At 44.5% G+C, this 22,859-nt stretch overlaps 1 protein-coding gene across 1 annotated transcript in view; it reads left to right on the top strand.

Annotated features, from left to right (window-relative positions):
• The first annotated feature begins 5,244 nt into the window (after positions 1-5,244).
• The window catches only part of jph3b (junctophilin 3b), a 37,574-nt gene continuing 19,959 nt past the window's right edge, over positions 5,245-22,859 (top strand). The window contains exons 1-3 of the mRNA XM_070907427.1: positions 5,245-5,626; positions 17,516-18,002; positions 20,848-21,213. Coding sequence (XP_070763528.1) covers positions 5,245-5,626; positions 17,516-18,002; positions 20,848-21,213 — 1,235 coding nt within the window. The remainder of the gene's footprint in view (positions 5,627-17,515; positions 18,003-20,847; positions 21,214-22,859) is intronic.

Genomic DNA, 22,859 nt, shown 5'->3' with positions numbered 1-22,859 from the left:
CACACTGAGATCCAAATGAAACATGTACCACTGTCTCTGCCAACATTTAGAACTTACGAAAAGATGAAACTAAAGTTTATCACAGCATCTCCACCGCCCGCTGCTGTTTGATTATCAGCTGATAGTCAAACATGTCATACCTGCCGCCTCATGGGCCACCTGCACTCCTGCATTTAAAGTGTTTTCCCCAACCTTGCTGCTGTGTTGTGTAACAAGTGGCATAGAGCAGCGTGACATCACTGAGAGGAAGTGCAACATGTTTGACCCAAGCCCCGACCAACAGGAGGGGGTGCTGTAGATATCGCACATAGACAAGGCCACCCCTCGCACCTTTGTCACTTCTTTTGTGGTGCCCCACCCTGGACAGTGCTGTCTAACACAGTAGCGCTGATTAGGCTGAGCTATTGATGAGCCCTTTTGAAGGGAAGAAGAAGAAGAAGAAGAGTAGTAGCACAACGGAGTGGGGCTAGCTGCTGCCCCTGTTGCCCCCTGGCACAGATCAGGGAGGTGCAGGTGTCAACTTGTCAGCTGCCATTTGTGTCTCTCCCTCTCTCGGGCGCTTGCCTGGTTCAGAGGGAGGGAAAAGAAATCTAATATCCTCTTTTGTGACATTGCCTTGAACCGATGTGAACTGACCTTTGACCTCACTTGCTATCAAACCAGGTCAACGTGCGCATGCATCAAAATTTCTAACACACAAAAGTTGCTCTGTGTGTATACCCCTACGTGACTACAGCAGACTGCATGTATGTGCACACGAGGAGACGTTCGGTGCAGCAAAGGGAAGCTGTCACACCCCCCCGCGAGTAGAGTACATAGTTGCTACCATGATAACTAGATTGTATGTCTTTGTCTCTCCATTATCTTAAACAACACGCACCCACCAACGCAGCCCCCTGCACTGTTTTAACGCAAGACTGTTTTTGGTCTGAATCCCTGCTAAGGCGATTTTGGCGTAGTGGCCACAGTTGGTACTGCAGGTCACGTGATGCCCCGTGATGCCATACACAATCTAATCTAACTATAAAGGAAGGAATCTCTGTCTGTGTGTCTCTATGTATGTATGTATGTCTGTCCTTCGATTTTCTGGACGACCTTCATCCGATCACACTAGGTGTATCGCTGAGGACCCAAGGGAGTGCAGTGTCGAGTTTGAAGTTGATGGGATGCAAGCAGCACTTCTGGGGGCCCAGCAACTGGCCTGCTCTGAACGGGCACGTGTTCCGAATGGGCACTGCACTAGTCAATAACTGTAACATTAAATATCTTTAGGGGAACTGACTCCTGTATGATCCTAGATGATTTCAATCAATCTCAGACTTAATTACTGTGCAAAATAAAATAAATAAAATAATATCTGGTGATAGAAAGCTTTTTAGGTACAGGGATTAATCACGCAAACTGTACGGAATTGTCATCTGGAATTAGCAGCTGGAAAAGTGTTTTTCCATAAACAATGCCCTGGTTTCTTTAAGTGGAACTACTTTGTTCCTACAAACACAATGAGCAATGTGGATTATGCAGTCTAACACTACTTGATGTCACTGCAGAAATGTTTAAATGTAATTCTTCAATGCTTTAAGCATAAAAAAACTTGGCACATCAAACCAAAGCTATCTGCATGGCTACATACCCTCTGTCTACACAGGACATGTTTCAGCTACGTTTTTTAGGTCTTTTTTTTATCTTAGTCTTTTTTATCTTACATGGAAAGCAGTGACAGTGAGTTGGCGTCTGTCCTCCGCCTCTCAGGCCAAGAGGTCCATTGCTTACAATTTTCTTTAGAGTTGTACTTAAATGCCAGGTAACGTTATTGTAGATTCAGCAGACTCCAAGATAGGGGACGTATCCGAGTGGTAGAGAAGATGTAGATTTGCCCCAAACACTTAAGGTATGTCAAACAGAAAGCCAGGGGAACTTTAGAAAGGATGCGTTTGCAAACAAAGTCAATGGACCTCGGAAATATTAGCGTGCTTGCTAAAGACGCAATGATGCGCGATGAGATGCAAATTCGCCTGGGGTGACACAAATACATGATGATGCAAGCTCTAACTGTTTCAACTTGAGCAAAGAGTTTGCGCTTTACCTAGAGCTTTGCAAATCTAGCGCTACATAATAAATGTGCAGAGACGAGAGGAAGGAGAGAGACTGGAGGACAATATCACAACGAACTGAAAGAGGCTGAGCTGAACACACACACACACACACACACACACAGGTATATATTATACATACTGTCAGTACGTACTGTGCAAGCAAATTTACAGCTAACATCTGTACAGTTGGTATATTGGCTGTTTGGGGTGAATAAACCATAGACTGTATATAAAGATGGCCGACGCGTCTCCACCTTCACCAACTGTACGAAAATGAAGACAAAATATCCCGGACACGGCCACTGCCATCTTGTGCCGGCGACGTCATTTGGAGTCAGTGGTGTGAGGTCTCGCCCATATACCCGCGCGACCCAACCACACACACCCCAAGAACACCATCGTCAATCTCAGCTGTCAACCACGACGTTTCACCCTGTTTTTTTATGGCATCAACTAACTAATTAAAACCAAACGTACTAACACTTCAACAAACATCAGCGTGATAAGAACTACCTAAAATGACAGAAACCATCTTTGGGAAAAAATTATTTGATGTGTACTTTGATTTTTTAGCTGGGCCCACGTCCCATCCGCTAACATGGAGGGGGCGGGGTTTATGACCCACACTGCAGCCAGCGACCAGGGGGCGATCGAGATGTTTTGGCTTCACTTTCAGGGAGCTGTCATGTCGTCCATCTTTACATACAGTCTATGGAATAAACACAGTCTGCACTAATTCGTAATCCTCATCAATATTGCTGGGCGAAAATTCTTTTTGATGTTCTGTCTGAACAAACCTTTAATTCAAATCTGTACGCTACTACTACTCTTTGCTTACTCTCGACACTGAGAGTTTATTCCTGTGTTTACATGTTTTGATATTTGGGTGTCGCCCAGATTGACGGGAATGTGATGTTGCCTTGTACTTGAGGGGCGGGGAGTACAAGGCAATGCCACAGATTTTTCACAGAAATAGTTTGGTCTCAAGGGCAGAATTACTTGATTCTCTTTGAAAAGGGTAAAGAATTGTTGTCCAATATAGACTGTGACCAGAAGAAATTGATAGTACAACAGACTATGCATGTATTTTACCAACAAAAACAAAAACTTAATTACACTTACACAAAGGAATAATTCAACATTTTAGGAAATACACTACGCTTTCTGGCCAACAGTTAGATGACATGATTGACACCACTCTCACGTTTGTATGCTAAATATGCAGCTAGAGCCAGGAGTTGATCAGCTTAGCTTAGCATAAAGACTTGAAACAGACACCCTGGCTCTGTCCAGATGGTTAAAAAATATGTTTACCCGCACTTCTAAAGCTCACTAGTTAACACTTTATGCCAAGCTAAGCTAACCAGCTGCCAGCTGTAGCTTCACATTTACAATACAGACATGAAAGCGGCATCAATCTCCTAATCAAACTTGCTCGCTATTGAGCTGCTCCATTAAGGTTACCCTGTCTGCTGACTGAAAGCAAGACAAAGGGTGAGTCAATGTTAAAAAGCTACAGGTGTGGGAGGACGAGAGAAGCCTGTCTCTGTGCGGCGTGTGTGTCTCTTTAAGAGCTGGAGTGTGCTATTGAGCGGGGGGGTGGGGGGTGGGGGGTCGGTTGGCTGCATTGGAACAGTCCTCTCTAATGAGCAGATTTTCTGAGAGAGAGAGAGCCATACACACACACACACAGATCAGGAGAGAGAGAGAGAGAGAGAGATACAGAGATCCAGCCGTAGGAGGAGAAGAGATTGTAAGACCAAGACAGCAGGCAGGAAGGCAGGCTGTGCGTCAGCCGGCGCTCCATAGGGAAACATGGAGACGAGCAGGAGATGCTGAAGAGCACACAACACACCATAAGAGGATCATATAGATGGATGTTATTTCATCAAGCAGACAACCTGAAGGCAGCCCACGCAGAGGATAAACCACTTATGGACGCAGTGGATTAAAGACCTACAGACAGACTGAGAGAGAGAAGGAGAGGGGGAATAGAGGAGGGGAAATTAATCAATTCAGTTGTTTATTTTTATTGTCTGTGTGTGCGCACTCGCTGTCAGAAAGTGTGTGTGTGTGTGTGTGCCTTCGTATAGTGTGTGCGTGCATAAGGCAGGAGACTGCATTGCTGCTATCCAGCAAGACAGGACAGACAAAAAAAGAAGGCAGCCAAGCAGATTACCTTTTCTGTCCCCCCCCCCCATTTTTCTGTCTCTCTATGCATGTGTGTGTTCCTTCGCTGTGCAACCAGGCACAGTGTGTGTGCGTGTGTGTGTGGCTGAGAATAAGAAGAGGATGGTGAAGCCTGAAGTGAGCTACAGATTCTGAGACTTTAAATGGTCTTTTTTTTCTTTTTTTTTTCGGTCTGATCATCAGGAGCGGGCTCGAAGAAAAAACAATTTCTTTTTTCTTTTCTTTTCTTTTCCATCACGCAACATGTCACAGCTCCAGTTTGGGCCTGGGCGCTGATCAGGGAGCCAAAGGGTGGCTTCTATGCTGGAGGCTTGGAGGTTTGAAGGGCTGCCACCGGGGAGACTTCTCAGCTCCACACCCCAGAGAGGTGGAGGCATCATCAGGTAGGAGGCGGCTGAACGCGGGGGTCTGAGCGGAAAGCAGGAGAGGAGTAGGAGGAAGAGTTGCGTGTCGTAGACTGTGTAGGCAGGCCGATGGCAGGCCGGTGGAGCTGCCTGGCGGTTTAAACTCCTGCTGAGAGAGGATAATGGCAGCTCTGGGCCCGCTCTCCTCCTCTCTCACCTGCATCTGCCACGGAGAAGCTGGAAAGTGCTAGCCGATGCTATAAAGAGCCCACCAAGAGGATGGAGTGAACAGCGTGACCCTTTCCCACCGCGCCGGGAGACCCCTGACACCCCTGTGAGGGGCCAAGTTTTGTTGTTCACCTCGTTTCTCCTTCCTCTTCTCCAAACCAGCTGAAAACAGGGGTTGCTTGATTTGTGTGGGAGTTCTCTCCCCCTCCCTCCCACTCTCTCCTCCTCCTCCTCCTCCTCACCCCTGACCTCACCAACCTCCAAACTCAGCTCCATGGGTTGGTTCTAGCACCAACCTGTCCTTCTTTTTCCTCCCTTCGTTTTCTTTTTCTTTTCTTTTTCTTTTTGTCGAGGCTTCAGGGGAATTGCCAAGACCTGTTTCATGCATGTCCACTGGCGGCAGGTTCAACTTTGACGATGGGGGGTCATACTGCGGAGGGTGGGAGGAGGGCAAGGCGCACGGCCACGGGATCTGCACAGGACCCAAGGGCCAGGGCGAGTACTGCGGGTCCTGGGCCCATGGCTTCGAGCTGCTGGGCGTCTACACTTGGCCCAGTGGGAACACCTACCAGGGCACCTGGGCTCAGGGCAAGAGACACGGCGTGGGTGTGGAGAACAAAGGCCGCTGGGTGTACAAAGGCGAGTGGACGCACGGCTTTAAGGGACGCTACGGCCTGCGGGAGAGCACGGGGACAAGCGGGAAGTATGAGGGGACGTGGAACAACGGGCTGCAGGACGGATATGGAACAGAGACGTACTCAGATGGAGGTAAGAGAGGGAGGAGAGACACACGGGCAGATGCATTGTGGGTGCTTTGGGGGTGGGTTTGAGTGTGCGTATGTGAGGATGTGTGAACCAAACAGTGCCTGTCAAGGAGCAATATGACAGCTGTCCTCTGTGAAAACGACTTGTTAGTGGAGAATGACTGACAGTTACAGAGGTGACAGATGTAGGAGGAGTTTGTCTAGAGGTCTTCTCGGGTCATCCTTTCTTCTGCTGTTCTTTGTTGCCTCGCAAACACACACACACACACGCACACACACACACACACACACACACACACACTTGCATCAGGACAGGCTTTGAAAATGATTCTCAACCTCTGGCTCTTCCTCTCTCTGTCCTTTCCCTCCTCATCATCTTTCCTCCCAAACCTCACCCCTCACTTTGGCTGCATGAGGACACACTGTGTGCTTTGAGGCCTTCAATTTTAGGCCATGCAGTCTTAAGGGATGAGTGAAAGGTTAGAGGGACAGAGGAGGACAGCAGCTCCCAAGTAACAAGTCCCAAGAAAACAAAGTGTTTTAGAAAACAGATTACGATGTTGGAATCATTTAACAGAAAGAGTAGAGACATCAAATCCACGTCTTCACCCTCGATTTCCCCCACTTACATACACCATGACAGTTTAATTACTCCTGTATGCTGTAAAATATTTGATCAAATACTCCACTGAACAAAAGATTCACACTTCAGTGGCAGTGTAGGAGGCTAATTTTCAAATATTCACTGCAAATGAGATGTAATTAGTCACAGTTTAATTATTTCTTGTCTAGACAAAACAAGACTAAGGGTCTACAGACATTAGTGGCTCTGTGTGGCTAAATGCTCAAAGTCAGCATGCTAACATGCTCACTATGACAAAGCTGGCATGCTGATGCTAAGCCGGTATAATGTTTACCATGTTTACCACCTTTGTTTACCCTGTTAGCATGCAAGTACAGCTGAGGCTGATGGGAATGCCATTAGTTTTGCAGGTATTAAATATGAATGATTTTGACCTGATGAAAACGCTAGATACAAAGGAATCAAAGTTACTACAATTCATCCAACAGCTGTTGTGACATTTCACTCAAAACCACAAATGTGAACCTCATGGTGGCGCTAGGGGAAAAGTCACAGGACCACCAAAGTCAAATGGCCTCACCTTCGGTGAACCAGTAATGTCTGTACAAAATGTTGAGCCAATCCATCTCGTAGTTGTTGAGATATTTCAGTCTGGACCAAAGTGGTGGATGGACTGACCGGCCACCAGACCGACATTGCCATCACTAGACCTAAAAATACAGCCAAAGCCAGTACAGTATCTTCTAGCAACATGAATCCCCGACAGGTATGCCAAATTAAGTGCTGTAAAAATCTAAATGATGAATTATAAAATATATTATAACAAAATTCTTATGATTCACAAGACAGCTCTGTTTTGGACCTTCAATTTGTAGATCTTTGCGAATCAGCATCAGATTTGCCCTGAAATTGAAATCAATGCCATCAATGCACTTTGAGTCTCTTAGGCCGGGGCTCAGTTCAGTTACCGTTAATGAGACACACAACATATGGATTCCTGCTTAAAAATAGCTGCACACGCGCACACACCCGAGCATACACGATGTGCGTGCAATAATGCACACACGTGGAATCTGGTGGTGTGGGTTGAGCAGCAGAGCTGACAGTAGCATACATGCAGTTTAAGCTTTGTTACATAATTCTACAACTAGCAGGCCTTTTTTTTTTACAATGCTGATCTGGACCACACACACACACACACACACACACACACACACACACAGTCCCGAGCAGCCGGATAAAATCCTTAGACCAGACTGGTTTTAGGGGTTTAATCAGGACAAAGGAGAAGAAGTTGGCTTGACAGACAACCAGACAGATGGGACGGACGGACGAATGGACGGAGGGATAGATGAATTGCCACATGCACAGACCGATGGATGAAAGGACCAGTTAAATGAACAGATAGTGGAGAGATAGCTGACTGGATAGATGGATGATTATCATGATTTCTATGAGAGATAGGCTCTAATCAGGGGATGAGTGAGATCATTACAGAAAGAAAGGGAAAGACAAAAAAAAAAAAAGTGATAAGAAAACCTCCCAGAGAGGGACGTGTCGGAGAGACACTGTGGCTCTGTGAAGTATTTGAACCCACATACTGTAAATGCAGCAGAGATTGGCCTAGTTATGAGTGTTTATCTTGCTCCAACAGTACACAGTGTCCTTTATTATAACAGCATGCATTTGTCCTCTATATACATCCATGAGATGAGATGTCAAACTAAAATGTTTCTAATAAAAAGTAAGTGATCAAGCTGGAGCACGACACCACAGAATGTAACAGAAACGTGATAAGAAATAACCTCAGAATGATAGTGATGATGATAATCTAGTATCAAGTTAGCTTGATGGCATGTCATGGCTAAGAGCGAGGCTCATGTAAAAGAACTTTCTAGAAGTGCATTCAGTCTTGGTGTGGCAGGGGACACCCACATAGCAATATCTCCTGGACGTTCACACAGAGGAGGCAAAGATTATAGATGTCAGGGGGGTAATGGTACAGAAACTGAACACTACGGGGAAGCGTTGTCGTCTTACCGCTGTTAAAAGGCTAAACGAGGTAGAGCACATTTCACATGCAACAGATTGGACCTGTTGTAGCTTGGCGCTAGCTAGCAAACAACCGCCTGACTTCGACACGTTCGGGCAGAAATGGAGAAGCGTCAGCATCCATTTGGAGTTGTGTTTGTGGCCCCCCCCCCCCCCCCCCCTCGACAAATGTGAGTTTAATGTCAGTTTGTTCTCTCGCTCTCTCTTTAGCAGCTAAATGTTGGTTTTTCTTCACCAGCTAGTCGCTCACTTCGTCTGTCTGCCCTCTGGGCGCTGGGCAGCTAGCATGTAATGGTTTTGTGCTCCTGATGGAAAAGGCACTTGACTTGACGAGAACGGTAAGACTTGAAAGTAAATGTACCATTAAACTAAAACAAAAAAGGCTCAGAAGCACAATTTACACACTGAGTCATTTGGTCCCAGTGTCAATCAAAAAACAACAACATTGATTAATGGAGCTTTACAGTATGTAGTAGTAACATTGATTTGCTAAATTATGTGAATTGGTGGTTCAGCCACTTTCACCCCATACCGCTGATGTTGCATATTTGTCCTGTGAGGGTCCCGACAGCCACGTCATTAATACAGTTTTACAGTTACACTGAACTCTGACATCATTTAACAGGTGTTGCCTTTGCCTTGAGTTACAGTGATGCCTACTGTTACCTTAATTCACCTTCAATGAACAAAACGATTGCGACCTCGAACTGTCACGAAACTCACTTGTCAGCCTTTTGTGATTTAATGGATCTTCCATGTGGACTGGCATTTAAAGTGCAGTTGCTGCAGACCACAGAGTTCTTGCTAAATAAGGCACAAAGGTGGGCATATGTTATGCAGACTACAATCGTCGCCACATTGGCAGACTAGGCCTATTTGTGAAATCAAAATGACAAAATTGTTGAATGTGATGTTAATATGTCCAAATACCATTGCCACTCTGAAATAGACTCCACCGTGGAAAGGTCATCTTTAAGTGGTTAAAGCTGACAGTCTATCTTTGCAACCTCAGGGCTCTGTCATGTCCAAAGCAATAAGAGTCAGGAGCCAAAACATACAAAGATGCTCTGCTGCCTACACACTTTTGGAACCTGCTGTGCACTTTAGAGCCAGCTACATTTCCTACAGTCAGGTCTGAAGTGACTGCCAGTCCCACTCTCCCCTCCAACTACACCTGATGCCACATTTCTAGGAAACACTCCTCCTCTATCTGATCACTGCTGTTGGGCTTTTCGTTCCTCTCCTGCGTTTGCCAACATTCCTCTCTCTCCTCTCCTCCCACCTCTCTCTTTCCTCCCTCGCTCCGCCGCATTTCCACGGAGCCGCTCTGTACAGTAGGGTTTCCATAGCAACGCCCACCGACATGCAGCAGGTCAGCGTGTCACGAGGGACTCAGCGTTCCTCTCTGCGATTGGCCGCCCAGCCGGCTCTACCGGGCTCTGATTGGCTGGCTTGGCCTTCCGGGCTAATGGTGTTTACTGAGATGAAGACCTAAGCTGACTGATTACCAACCACACAGAGAGAGAGAGAAAGGAGTAGAAAAAAGAAAAGACAGCCTCAGTAATCATTTTAGTGAGAAACGAAGTGAGTCACAAAGGGAGAGGCAGAGATTACAACTGTCACTGTGTACAACAGTGGTAACTGCTAAAGATTACAGCAGCAGCGGCTGTTGTGTCTGACGAGCTAATACGCCACACACAGTGTCAAACACACAGAAAGTCGCTCATCTATCCCTTGTTCCAACCTTGTATGAAGACTGCACCGAACGCTGAAAGGAAAAGGAAAAGTGTGACAGCGTTTGTATCAAGGCACATCCAGTCACAGACGCTTCATTAAAGGAGGCTCGTGACAGCTCAGCAGCATCCTGGAACCTCCCTCCTGTCCCCCAGCTGTTGGCAAATACGCTACAACAACATTATAATTGTTCTACATTAACATATCTTGCTAGCTTCCTAAAGGCCGCTATCAGTGCAGTAATTACTCCAGCCCTGAACATGTGATGTAAGCTGACATAATAAATTCACATCTCGCGTTTAGATGCACTCAGCAACTACATAAACGATTATCTACACTGAGATATGACAGGAGGGCCGAATGAAGCCGAAAACGTGCTCCCTTTGGGTCATGTACTGTAATGGTAAGGCGTGAGCGCTGGAAGCTCGATGACAGGTGCATGTAAAAGACGGAGAGAATATGTTTGCCGCCTATTGGAGCGTGTGGGAGGAAGCGCTTCAGCTAACAGCGACCCTCTGTTTTTTTATCGCCCTGTAACTACGACATGTTTCTCTGGACCACTCAGCTGTGCATGGAGATGGGTTATGGTGGAGATGTTTTTTGACACTCAGCACTGCATATCACCATTGTGTCATACTGGTGACTTTTCAAGACAAAAAGATTTTAGACAAGACCAAGACATATGAAGTCAGAGTCTCAGACGGCACCGATGGGCCGCGGGTTCATGGCCCTCTGTCAGCAAACATGAACCCTGCTTTAGTGTCCCTAGCATGACAGCAGGTCCCTAGGTCCTGGGGGGTAGGTCACCAACAAGAGCTATCTCAGACATCCCTATCAGGTGTGTCCCATCTTTCTCTTTTGACTTTGTTCTGACCTTTCATCCTTTCATTCTCACATTCTACAGGTGTATTTATCATACGTGTATTCAGTACATTTATTGATGGCTTTCATAGTGACCCTCTGTGTCTCTGCTCCATACAGCAGGACTGACTTGTTGCTGGTCTTAAGTAGCCTAATCCTAGTTTGCAAGGGCAGTTTCTTGACGTTTCTGATGTTGTTCAACTGCTGGAAAGCTGCTTTTGCTTTGCCAGTTCTTGCTGTAAAGGCAGCATCTGTGCTCCTCACTTGTCCATGACTGCTGCATGTGATGCGTGAACGTCTTCCACCTCTCTCTAACCTGTAGCTGCGCTGCCATCAATTGAGGATCTTTCCTCTGTGGTCGTTGAGTCCAGTTCATCCGCAGAGCGAGGTGCGACTGCACTGGTCTTCTCATGCATCTGACAATAAGTGTGGGCCAGTAATGCCAAGTACAGGTTGTCCAGTCCAAAGTCTTGTACGCTGTGAATGTCTTTGATTGTTGTCAATTTGCTTGACCCCAGTCCTCACGTTAAAAACATTTGTGAGTTGCCCTTTATGGACTACTTTGCAGGTCATTGCCTCATACGTCTTTTTGATAATGTTGACACACTTGACTAATATAATGTTGAAGAATATTCCAATAAAAAGTCTCCCTATCCATGCCGTCAAATACTCCTTAATTAATTAAATGGATATGGAGCAGGAAGCTATATTCCATCATCCCTCAGTCACGATACACAGAGTTGTAATTTGGTCAGTACAGTACAGCTCTGTGAAATCCAGTGTGCTCCGCCTGTAGCTGAATGCTGACTAATTCCTTTATTCTGTTCAAGATGATCCTGTTAAGCACTTTGCCTGGTATGGATAGCTGCGTGATCCCTCTGTAGTTTGCGCAGTTGCCCTGTATTGCACTCGTGATCTGAAAGAGAAGGTGGTGCTTCTCCGCCATGGTGCGAAAGGCTTCTTTTTGCTTGCCTGATAATTTCTTAGCAGCCATGTTACTGTGCCGTGCTGCTTGGTCATCAGCGTAACTGTGCTTGTCTTTCCTGATGCTCTTCTTTACTGACCTGTTCACATTTGCCTTTCAATGTACTAGGATACACATACAAGCTCATGAGTTCCCAGTGATGCAATACAATTTCCGATTATATGCCAGGAAGTGTGGAAATTTGCAGGAAGAAGCCAGCTAGCAAACATGGCTGTGAACGATGCAGGATTAGAAATATTTGAAAATGTTTTGTGACGCCTCAATGACACACACAATGTGTTTTGGCAAGAAACGCTGAATGTAAACATATATTTTTGTTTACAAGAAAAAAAAGCTGCAGGGTACCTTTAAATCCATCCTCAGTACTTGAACACTTGTTCTAAGTAGATACAGTATGTCTTTTCTTTAACTGTGTCTTGGTAGAGTGCATATTTGGTAGTCTCAGAAGGCAAACATTTCATAAATTCAACCACCTATTTGTTCTTAAGGGTGCTGTTGGTGTTCTTGCCAGCAACTTGATGTTGTAGGGGCCTTTTTTGGATTGTTCTCCATCCTGTATATACATATAATTGATTTGGGGAGTCAAAAGGTGAATATGTGATAAAATCTGTGAAATTTGTATTTCTACAAAGTTGTTTGTGTTTACAAATAATACTGGTCTGTAATACATATACATGATAATATATAATACTAGAGGTCAGCAGAACAAGAACCATCGGTTATGAAATGACAAAACAAGTGTGGACATTTTCAGGGCGACGGCGTACCACCATCCACCATGTTACCATGGGTCTTTTTTTTTTTTTTCATTCATTTTTTCCAGCAGATAAATAATCCTCAAATGGAAATCTGAAAGACTCAGACAGAAAAAGGGCCTAAGCAAAATCTCTTAAACGGATAACGGTCCCATACACAGGCAGAGGTTTAGGTTTGAGCTGACTTCCTTTGCTTTTAGTGTCCAGTGATTTGACCATAGTTTAGCTTGTCTGTCTGCATGCCTGTCCAGCATATCTGCGATGTGTCTGTCTAGCTATTTATCCGGCCTGCCTGTGTGGCTTGTTGCCTGTCAGTTGTCTTGTCTACCTGTCTTTAGTTACCATCTGTCTTTCCTTTTGCCTGAGCAGTTGTTGCTTTTCTCTCCAGCTGGCGTGTTACCTGATCTTATGGGTGATCCTGGCAAATCTTTCTCTTTTTCTGTCTCTCTTTTTGGTGTTTTCTTACACCACAGTACGCATCACTTCGCAGCAAGTGGCACAAAATATGAATCCAGTGGCATCTGAGGACACACACTTACACGTGTAGCTCACCAGGTTTACTTCTTTCTCCTAAAAGCATTGCACATTAAAAAGAGTGACACATCACCCATAAATGGTGTGGTCTGAGAAAATCCGCCTCCTCAGCATTTGTACATCGCTTTTTGGATTTTTCCACAGACGCGCTCCAGTTGTACAGCAGAAGGAAGCATACAGAAGTGCCACTTGCATTCTGTTTGGTGTTTTTTTTTCTTTTTTTCTTTTTCCTCTCAGGGCCATTGCTAATACGCACCTCCTCTACTACCACAACAGCCCCACTGCAGGCTTTAGCTTATGTAATGGGAGTAGTTTGATGTTTGTAGTGAGGATTAGCGGTGCTGTCTGAAACATGAAAACTCTAAATATCTATCTTGGAGGTCTGCCCTGCACTACTGCTGATACAATCCCAACTGGCCATACTAATGAGGGAGTTTGCCCTGGAAGCGCTTGGGATGGCACAGTGCTGCAACTTCTCTAAAACTCTTAATTATCAGGGACTGTATGAAAATTAATAGCAGGAGAGGAGTGTCAGAAAAGTTGGATTTATTTTGGGGAGGGGGGGGTGGTCTTTTAATTTTTTGAAAATTATTATTCCATTAACATATTAAGGTTAAATGTTGGTTGTAAGGTTTAATGATGATGCTATTAATGATGGATTAAGTTGTACAGTACTGTTAAATTGTTTTGAGATATTAGGGGAAGGGTATTGCAGCTTTTTTTCTAAGTCAAGGGGAGGGTGTAAATAAACTATATTTATAACATTAAATAAAACTTCAGCCCCCCACCCACCCGCATCATTTTTATACAGTCCCTTTTCATCCGATTATTGTTGTGATTACACATTTCTTAGCTGTGGTAGTGGAGCATTGGATGAGAACTGAAGAATTAAAATCACTGTTACAAACAATCTGAGAAAACTTGACCTTGTGTCGTCTAATCCTCCTCTCCCTCCCCATTTCTCTCGCCTACACAAACGCAGACGCTCTTCCGACATGCAAGTGCTGACATAGTGAAACAACACATTAATAATTCATAAAATAACAATTTTCTCGCTCCATGCTTTCTCTTTCTTACTGCTGTGCCTCACAAATCAATTTTTTGAGGTGCAAAGTAGTGACCGAGGCTACTACGCAATAATATGGACCCACATGAACTACTTCGAGGCCTGTAGAATGAATGAAAAGATGGAAAAGGTGAAGCGGAGTTCACACAAACAAGCTGAATTTACAGATTTCGACAAGTGTCTCCTACTGCTGTATCCTTGGACTGAAACACAGACCCTAAGAGACAGATGGTTTTTAACCTAGAAATAGAGAACAGACGCGCGCATTTGTTAAAGGGACAATTATGAATTCAGCCGGGGGGTTGGCGCGTGATCAAATCGCTGTGCCTCTGTGATGTTTCCGCAGCTTTGATCTCTCCGCGTTAACCCTTTCTGTGCGGCCGCCTCGTGCCCGCAGTAGCCCCCGCCTGCGTTACAGGCCCATATGATTTGAGAGCGCTTCCTGCTGGCCTCCAGGCAAAATCAGTGAAATCGTTTTGGCATGCGAGTTGTGAAGTGGATTCTCTCCACAACCGTAGGCCTGGGGTTGAAGCCTTTACATATCCAGAAGTCTGTTTTTTTTTTTCCTCAATACACCTGTGACAGTTTCATAATCGACTGTTGCATATCTCTCTTGACACAAGTGTTTGTTCAAAGAAGCAGCTTTAGTACAAAAAATTTGCTGTTTGTCTCTGACTGTGTAAAGTGTGTCCTTCACTCTGGCACATGCTCGTGTTTTCTAGAGTTCCCATGTAATGCACTGATTTCACATAAAAACGTTTGAAGGAATATCGCCACCACCAGCCTGCCTCTCAGACGGTACTTTTCAGCACCATGGAGAGCGACAGGCCCACATTGGAAAAGCAGCCCAGTGCCCCACTGAATGTTTGATTTACTCAGGCATTACTGATTGAGGGTTGTATATGCTTCCAAGAAGTCATGAAAAAGCAAAAACCCACACACTGCCTCACATATATTTATTCACTCACACACTCAGTTGCCAGTTTCTTAGGTACACAGAGCAAAAACGAATGCCCTCTGATACAACAGCCTTTCAATAAATCTTACCTTCATGAAGGGTGTAAAGTTCAGTTTTTGGTGAAAGTGTTTCAGAGAGGTGTTGATTCAACTTTATGGTCACTTTGGAGGCTGTGGTTTGTGCTGCTGTTGAACTGTGTTGTGTTATACTGAAGGTTTTTCTACTATTTTCAGTAGTCTAAATGATGTGGACAAAATGCTCGAAACACTGTGTTTACGAACACGTAGGTAGCCATAAAACCATAGAGTGTAGTTTCATTCAATTACATTTTTGATGGATTCTCGCTCAACATATTTCCTGGGATGAGTGACATCTGAAGTTTTAAAATAATCTCTAGGTCAGTTTGGTGAATATGAAGCTACAGCCAGCAGCTAGCTTAGCATTGCATAAAGACTGGAAACTAGGGGAAGCAGTTAGCCTGGATCTATCCGAAGGTAACAAATTCCGCCTCTCAGCACCTCTAAAGTGCACTAATTAACGTACTGTGTCTTGTTTGTTTTATCTGTACATGAACCAAAGTGTAAAAACGCTGTTTCATGGGGATGATGTTGCGGCCTATTTCTTTGCCAGGAGCACTGACTTCCTGGAGTCTCCACCGGTTGCCTGGCAACCTCACGGTGACGACAGAGTTTAGAAAATAGTCCCACAAACCCTCTTTAAAACTGCTATGGAATAAAGAACAAGGTATAACATATTAATTGATGCGCTTTAGAGCCACTAGTAGGCTGATTTTGTTCCCTTTGGACAGAGCCTAGCTGCTTCCCCCGTTTTCAGTCTTTATGCTACGCTAAGCTAACCAGCTTTTTTTTTTTTTTTTTTACAAAAATGTAGCTGTGATCCAGCTGTTCCCTCTATGTCATTTCAAAGTTTTTTTTTAGAATGCATGCTGTTTGGTTTACATGTTTACTTTATTTTGTCACTTTTCCAGTGGAAACAGACTGCGTACTGTGTGTGGTATGGGTTTGGGACAAGGCTATTGTTTTGGTTGTACTGCAATCAGTTAGGGGTTTTTCTCATTATAATCATCAACTTTTCAGAAATCTTATTACCGGAAATATGACCTGTAGCAGAAACACTGTCACACAGCAACACAGGTGAGGCTCTGTCTGCCTCTGGATACTCAGGTCCCTCCTCTTCGTTGCCCTCTGTCTCACTCTCCTGCTCAAGCATTCTGGCGGCCATTTAATGACATGGTAATCTTGTCATGCTGTTGCACGGGTGTTTGTTTGTGTGTGTGTGTGTGTGTGTTCTTTGATCTGTCTGTCATATGGTCGTACAGCTGTGTACTGACATGATTACAAAGGCCCGGCCAGATGTGCTGGCCAGCTGTCTATGACACAGACTCTGTTTTTGTTTGTGTGTGTGTGTGTGTGTGTGTGAGTGTGTTAGGGATAAAAGGCAGCATATCGTCCTAATGACGAGGGCAGGTTCAGAAACAACACCACTTCTCACTCAAGTTTTTTTTTTTAACAGCACTGTGGATGTGCTTGTTGTGTCTGTGTGAGTGTGTTTGAGTGTGTCTTAGAACGTAAGCAAGAATGTGATTGGCTAATAACATTGGCTCCATTCAGCACTTCATGGACACTTGAGCCCACAAGGGAAATGTTTGTGTGTGTTTGCGATAGCGACGGAGAACGTGGTTGCAGTCCTTATATGGTCATGTAGTTTGGTTAGAGCGAATGCGTTTGCCACAGAATGAATCAGAGTGCTGTTACATCAGAGGTACGGGCAGGCGGGATGGATCACTTGCACTCCTATTGGAACACACACTTCCGCTTGAGTGTGTGTGTGTGTGTGTGTGTGTGTGTGTGTGTGTGTGTGTGTGTGTGTGTGTGTGAGAGAGAGAGAGAGAGAGAGAGAGAGGAATGACGGAAACACACACACTCAGATGCCCTACTTTTCAGCATCATGGGGATGTAAGGACTATTATGCAGCAGTGAGTGCGGGTAGTGCAGTGACATGGTGTGAATGAATGGGAATGGATGAACGAGAGAAAGAGGAAGCCACTCCCATGTACAGTACTACTCCTGAACTTATTACTTTGTCAAAATATTGGACCAAAAATATGGCTGTATACACACCACAGAGAGGATGTGAAGTCCTGAAACTGACGTTTCAGATAGGTCTGGTGTCCATTGACAATTAGCTCTGCCATATAAATGCCTTATAAATGGGAACGTCGTCTTCCTACCCATCTAGCTAGCCCCGTTTGAGACTGTCAAAATTTCAAGGCCTGTTACATGCCTACTACAGAAAAAACATTTCTATAGAATTGGTATTGGTAATTCTTCTCCTCTTTCTCCAGGAACATTTCAGGGCCAGTGGGTTGGCGGGATGCGGCATGGCTATGGAGTTCGTCAAAGTGTCCCGTACGGCATGGCGGCCGTCATCCGCTCCCCGCTGCGTACCTCCATAAACTCTCTACGCTCCGGTTCGGAGCACAGCAATGGTACAGCTCTGCTGGACCGGACCGGGGCGGTGGTTCCTGGTCCTCCTCCTGTTCCCGGCACTCTGACCACCAGCGTGTCCATGTGCAGCACGGGCAGCAGCGGCAGCAGCCCCGCTGTGTCTCGTGGAGGTTTTGTGCTGACGGCACACAGCGAGGCTGAGCTGCTGAAGGGGAAGAGAAAAGGCGGTCTCTTCCGGAGGTCCATCCTCTCCGGGCTCAAGCTGAGGAAGTCCGAGTCCAGGAGCTCTCTGGCCTCCCAGAGGTCTAAACAGAGCTCGTTCAGGAGCGAGGCTGGGATGAGTACTGTGTCCTCTGCTGCATCTGATATCAACTCTACTATCAGGTAATGACAGGAGTAGATGGTGGAGGGGGTGGGGTGGGCAAGCTCTACTGCAGGTCAGGTAGCCTTATGGCCTACAAGGTAGTGAGGTTGTCTTCAAACTGAAGGTCTAGAAAAAAAAAACTGAAAGGATACACTGAAAGTTTTTATATCCCAACCCAGTACCCTAGGACTTACATCCATATTAGAAGATTCCGCACCTCACAATTTACATGCAATTCCAACATTCAGTGTCAATTCAGGAAGTAGAGTGAGTGTTTGTCTTTTTTCTAGCTGTAACTGTGGTCTTTCCCTAACCTTAACCTGGTGTTTCAGTGGCCTACCCCTATCTGTTCCTTAACCATGTTTTATGTTGTCTTTCCCTAACTTTAGCCATACTGTCATTTCTATGTGCATCTCATGTAGAAAGAGAGAAATGTTTAAATCTCGCCGTTGAACGTAACCTAGATTTTTTCAGAATCGTTCGATATCAAGGTTCTTGTCTGCCATTAAGATTGTTATACACAAAGTACACATCAAAAAAAGCTTTTTCACATATTATATTAAGTCAAAATCACACCCCTTGTCTGTAATGTCAAAAACCTTTCCTGATGCATCTTTCACTCAGCATCATATATAGAATTTCCAGCCAACTTTGGGGCAACCCGTGAACCCTTCCTCAAGTCTTCAAGTCATCAAGTCCCTCTGCCCCAATATCCTGTTTCACACAGAAACATGTCAAAGCAGCATGTCAAGGCAATTTCATGGGATCATTGAATCCTACATAGTGTACCGGCTGACACTGTGAAGGGTGTGTCATATCAACTCTGTCATGAGGTAATGAAATGAATGAAAGTGGGGAGAAAGGTGGAGTGAGAGGACAAGGAGGGATGACGTACTTAGAAAGGGAACTGTCCTTCATCTGGAGGACATCAAGGCAACAACAAGCTTCTATCCTCCTTAAGTGTCTTTAAAATGGATTGGCATGCAGTCCAAAGTGGCACGTAGGTCAAAAGGTCAGTTTACTGGTCAGCTGGCTCAATGCCTGATAAAGAAAAGTTTCCGGTTTTACATTGTGTTACCCAGTGATAAGCCCTTCGTCTTTGTCTCTTTGCTCCGCTGTTGTCTACTCTGTTTTTCTTTTAACATTGTCTTATCAATCATATTGGACACGTCGGCTCAGAGTCACAGTGTCCACAGTGTGGACTTGCTGGTGGGTAGTCTGAAATACAAATGAAACGTTGAAGCCTGTTTCATTCATCGCGTAAGCGACAGCATCTTTGACTTGAATGTTTTGAATCAATCCTGTGCAACTGGAAGCGCTTAGCGTAAAATTCCAAGTACGCTGGATTGAGGTGACTTATTTTTAAAGGCATCAATTACTTGACGACAAGAGTCAGCAGCTCCTAACCTGTTTGTTGGCAAAGTGGCTGACAGCAGCTTATCAGGTCTGATTAATTATTGGCAAGGCTGACAAGGAGAGAATCTTCTAGGTTCCATTCTACTGCTGTAAAGATGATAAAATACTAATTATTATTATAATAATAATAATAATTTATAATTCATCTGTATGTAATGTATTGGAATTGATCAATTATTTATTGATGTTTTAGTTTTTTTTTTTATCATTTTATGGTGCATATAATGAACATGTTATAGTGGTAAGCCTTATGCTGGGCCAGTGAAAACATACTAAAGCGAAGGAGAGATCTAATTAATGTGCCCCAAGGAGGCAAGATGAAAACAAGCCTATGTGAATCCTAGTTGAGCAAGACACTTATTATTCCCTACCAACTTCAGATGAACTGTACAGTGGCTGACTATGAGGGATTGGTATCATATGAATAGACAGGGACAAGGGAATGGGGGAAAATATGCTGTCTGTTCTCAAATTCTTGAGATGTACATTCTTCATCAAGACATCCTCGGAAAAAAAAGATGCATTTTCAACTTGGGATTCTTGGATTTGAACATGACTCTCTTCTGGATGTTTTTCACGCTAAAATTATTAAAGGTATAGTTCGGCATTTTGGGAAAGGACCTTATTTGCTTTCTTTGCAAGATCGATACCAGTCTCATGTCTGTCTGATAAGTATTTAGGCTTGAGTCAGGACATGGTTTGTCTACCTTAGCATTAAGACTGGAAACAGGAGGCTTTGTCCACCACCTCAATTTACAGCTTGTATCTCATTTATGTGATCTGTGTACAAACAGAAATATACAAACAAATGTGGTTTTAGGGGAGTTTTGGAGTTCTGTGCTGGAAGTGTTTCTTGGCAAACAATAGTCAGGCTTCCAGGAGTCTTGTTGTCAGGTTTGGTACCATGAGCAGTTTTCAGTTTTACCATTTGTTGGCTACCATCATTAAAACGAGTATCATGAATATACAATCAAGCAATTAGGTTGTCACCCTAGTTTCAAACTGCCCTCATAAGAAAATCCTTAATTATCTCTGGTCTTCTTTGGTTTCGTATGTTCTAAGAAGACCCCTTCCTTTGACCATACTCGATGGTGGTCTTCACGGAAATAGGAACTACCTGAGTTTTCAGTTTAAGTTCTTTGGTGAGTTTCAGAACACCAGGATCTCCATTTCAGTAGAAGCTGGTAGTCTGATGAACTACCAGGTTACAGAAAGAGGGAGGGAAGACGATGAGGATGCTGGGAGGCTGAGATGGTACATTTGAGTGACTTCAGAGAGCTTTGTGTAGTGCGTACTCATCAGCAGCCTCTAACGTTGCAGGTATCTGCCATCGATTTTCTCTCACATTATGCCAGAGCTCTCATAGCTTATCTGCCAACCAAACCTATTCCTGTTCTTCTTAAAGTTAGATGTAGGATTATTGACCAATTTAACCTTTCACCTTTCCAGTCTCGGAGATGCAGACGCAGAGTTGGCCGTCGCTGACGACGACGTGGACGCCACGGCAACTGAGACCTACTGCGGGGAGTGGAAGAACGACAAGAGGACGGGGTTCGGCGTGAGCCGGCGGTCCGACGGGCTGCAGTACGAGGGGGAGTGGCTTAGCAACAAACGCCACGGCTACGGCTGCACCACGTTTCCTGATGGCACAAAAGAGGAAGGGAAGTACAAACAGAACATCCTGGTGAGCGGCAAAAGGAAGAACCTGATCCCCCTCCGGGCCAGTAAGATCAGGGAGAAGGTGGACCGAGCCGTGGAGGGAGCGCAGAAAGCAGCCGACATCGCCCGGCAGAAGGCTCAGATAGTTCTGTCCAGGTAGTGGCTTTATGGTGGTTTCAGTCTGTATGTCTGTCTGTCAGAAAAATTATTTTGTTTGTTTCACGGGGGAGATTTCTCTTTTCGTCGTTTGCCTGTTTTTCTCGTCTCACTGGTTTGAAGTGGGTGGGGCTCAGTTGGAAAAGGTGATGTCATCGACTTTTGCACACCAATCAGGAAAACCATCAATCAAAATCTGATCAAACCACACCCACGCTTAACAAACGATAAGTATAGATGTTTTTTTCAGAGTATTTTGAAACGTTTTCCGAGGCTTTAATAACCACTCTTCAGAGAGCACAAGATGTTGAGACTTCGCACATTAATTGATTGTGAGATTTGAAATGAGGTTTTCGGTGAAGATTTGTCTGCCTAGAAAGAACACGTCCATTATATTACCCAAAAGGCTACAGTCTTACAAATGAAGGCTATGCTACTCTTTATAAGCCTGATAATCGGACTGAATTGCTATTTAGTTCCACTTCATTTGTCCAGTCTGACATCGTGTTCATGTTAGCTGATCTCTGTTTAGGGGATGGGGAATATTTAGCGTTGTGTTGCCCCTCTATATCAGAATCAGAATCAGAAATACTTAATTGATCCCCGGGGGGAAATTATACAATTTTCAAGTCATTTTCAGCCGACCAAAGAGATATGTTGATTTCAGAGTTGTTATTTGTTGTTACTTTACAATAACCTCTGCAGCTGCGTCAGTCTCATCTTTGCTTGTTGCCATTTTTCTATCACTTATTTCTAAAGGACAGAGCCCCAGACCTGTATGAATGGCTGTACAAATCAAAGACATTGGTCTCAAGTGAGAGGTCTGAAACCAGACTAATTACTGTGACATTTTGATTATTTTCCATTAAAGATAGTGGAGTTTGGAACACTGCTGTCCAATGCAACAGGTGCTCCTGTTGATAATTCGAAAGCATTGGTAAAGTCAGGTCATACTTTATTGTAGAGCTTATCTCACTGTCTTTATATTGCACCAGTGTCCACCCCCTACTGATGGCTCTATGTGTCTTAATCATTGCGGAAGTCGGCTCTACCTGTAAACACTTGTCGATGGCTCCACTCCACGTTATAATTGAGATCAATGACAGATTAAGAACAGGATTAAGGTTAAGGTGAAAGTAGGGTTAAGGAGGTTTTGGTACAAGTGAAACAGCAAGTGAAGCGAGACCGCCAGGAGCGGTTAAGTCTTTGAGGAAGCTGCTCTGTTGAATGGAAATGAGAGCCTGCTCTCATTATATCTCTGCTCATTGAACCAAAACAATGAGCACAGTTGGGGTTATGGTGTTAATGGGTGTGCCCTGACCTTCTTTACTGCAGCTAGAAACTTTTGGACAGGAATATGAAGCAACAGTTTTTGTTTTTCAGCTAAAGATTCGAAGCAGAAATTAATTAGCTGTCCTGGGACCTGTAGTCATGGATACACATTGATACTATGTCACGTGGGGACCCATCAGAAGTAGGCCTATGACCCATTTTGGTCCCAGACCTTGTTGTTTCAAGGAACCAGGTTATAGGGCCATGGATACTTACAGTCAAAGCTTTTATTTTTTAAACGTCATTTATAGATTGAGGTTGTACGGCAAGATTTGGATAAGAAAATTCAACAAATGTCAAGGTGAACATTTTGA

Source organism: Enoplosus armatus, chromosome 6, assembly GCF_043641665.1.
Source record: "Enoplosus armatus isolate fEnoArm2 chromosome 6, fEnoArm2.hap1, whole genome shotgun sequence".
NCBI classification, from domain to species: Eukaryota; Metazoa; Chordata; class Actinopteri; order Centrarchiformes; family Enoplosidae; genus Enoplosus; species Enoplosus armatus.
The sequence above is the reverse complement of the archived record's forward strand: the minus strand, read 5'-3'. Positions and strand labels throughout refer to the sequence as shown.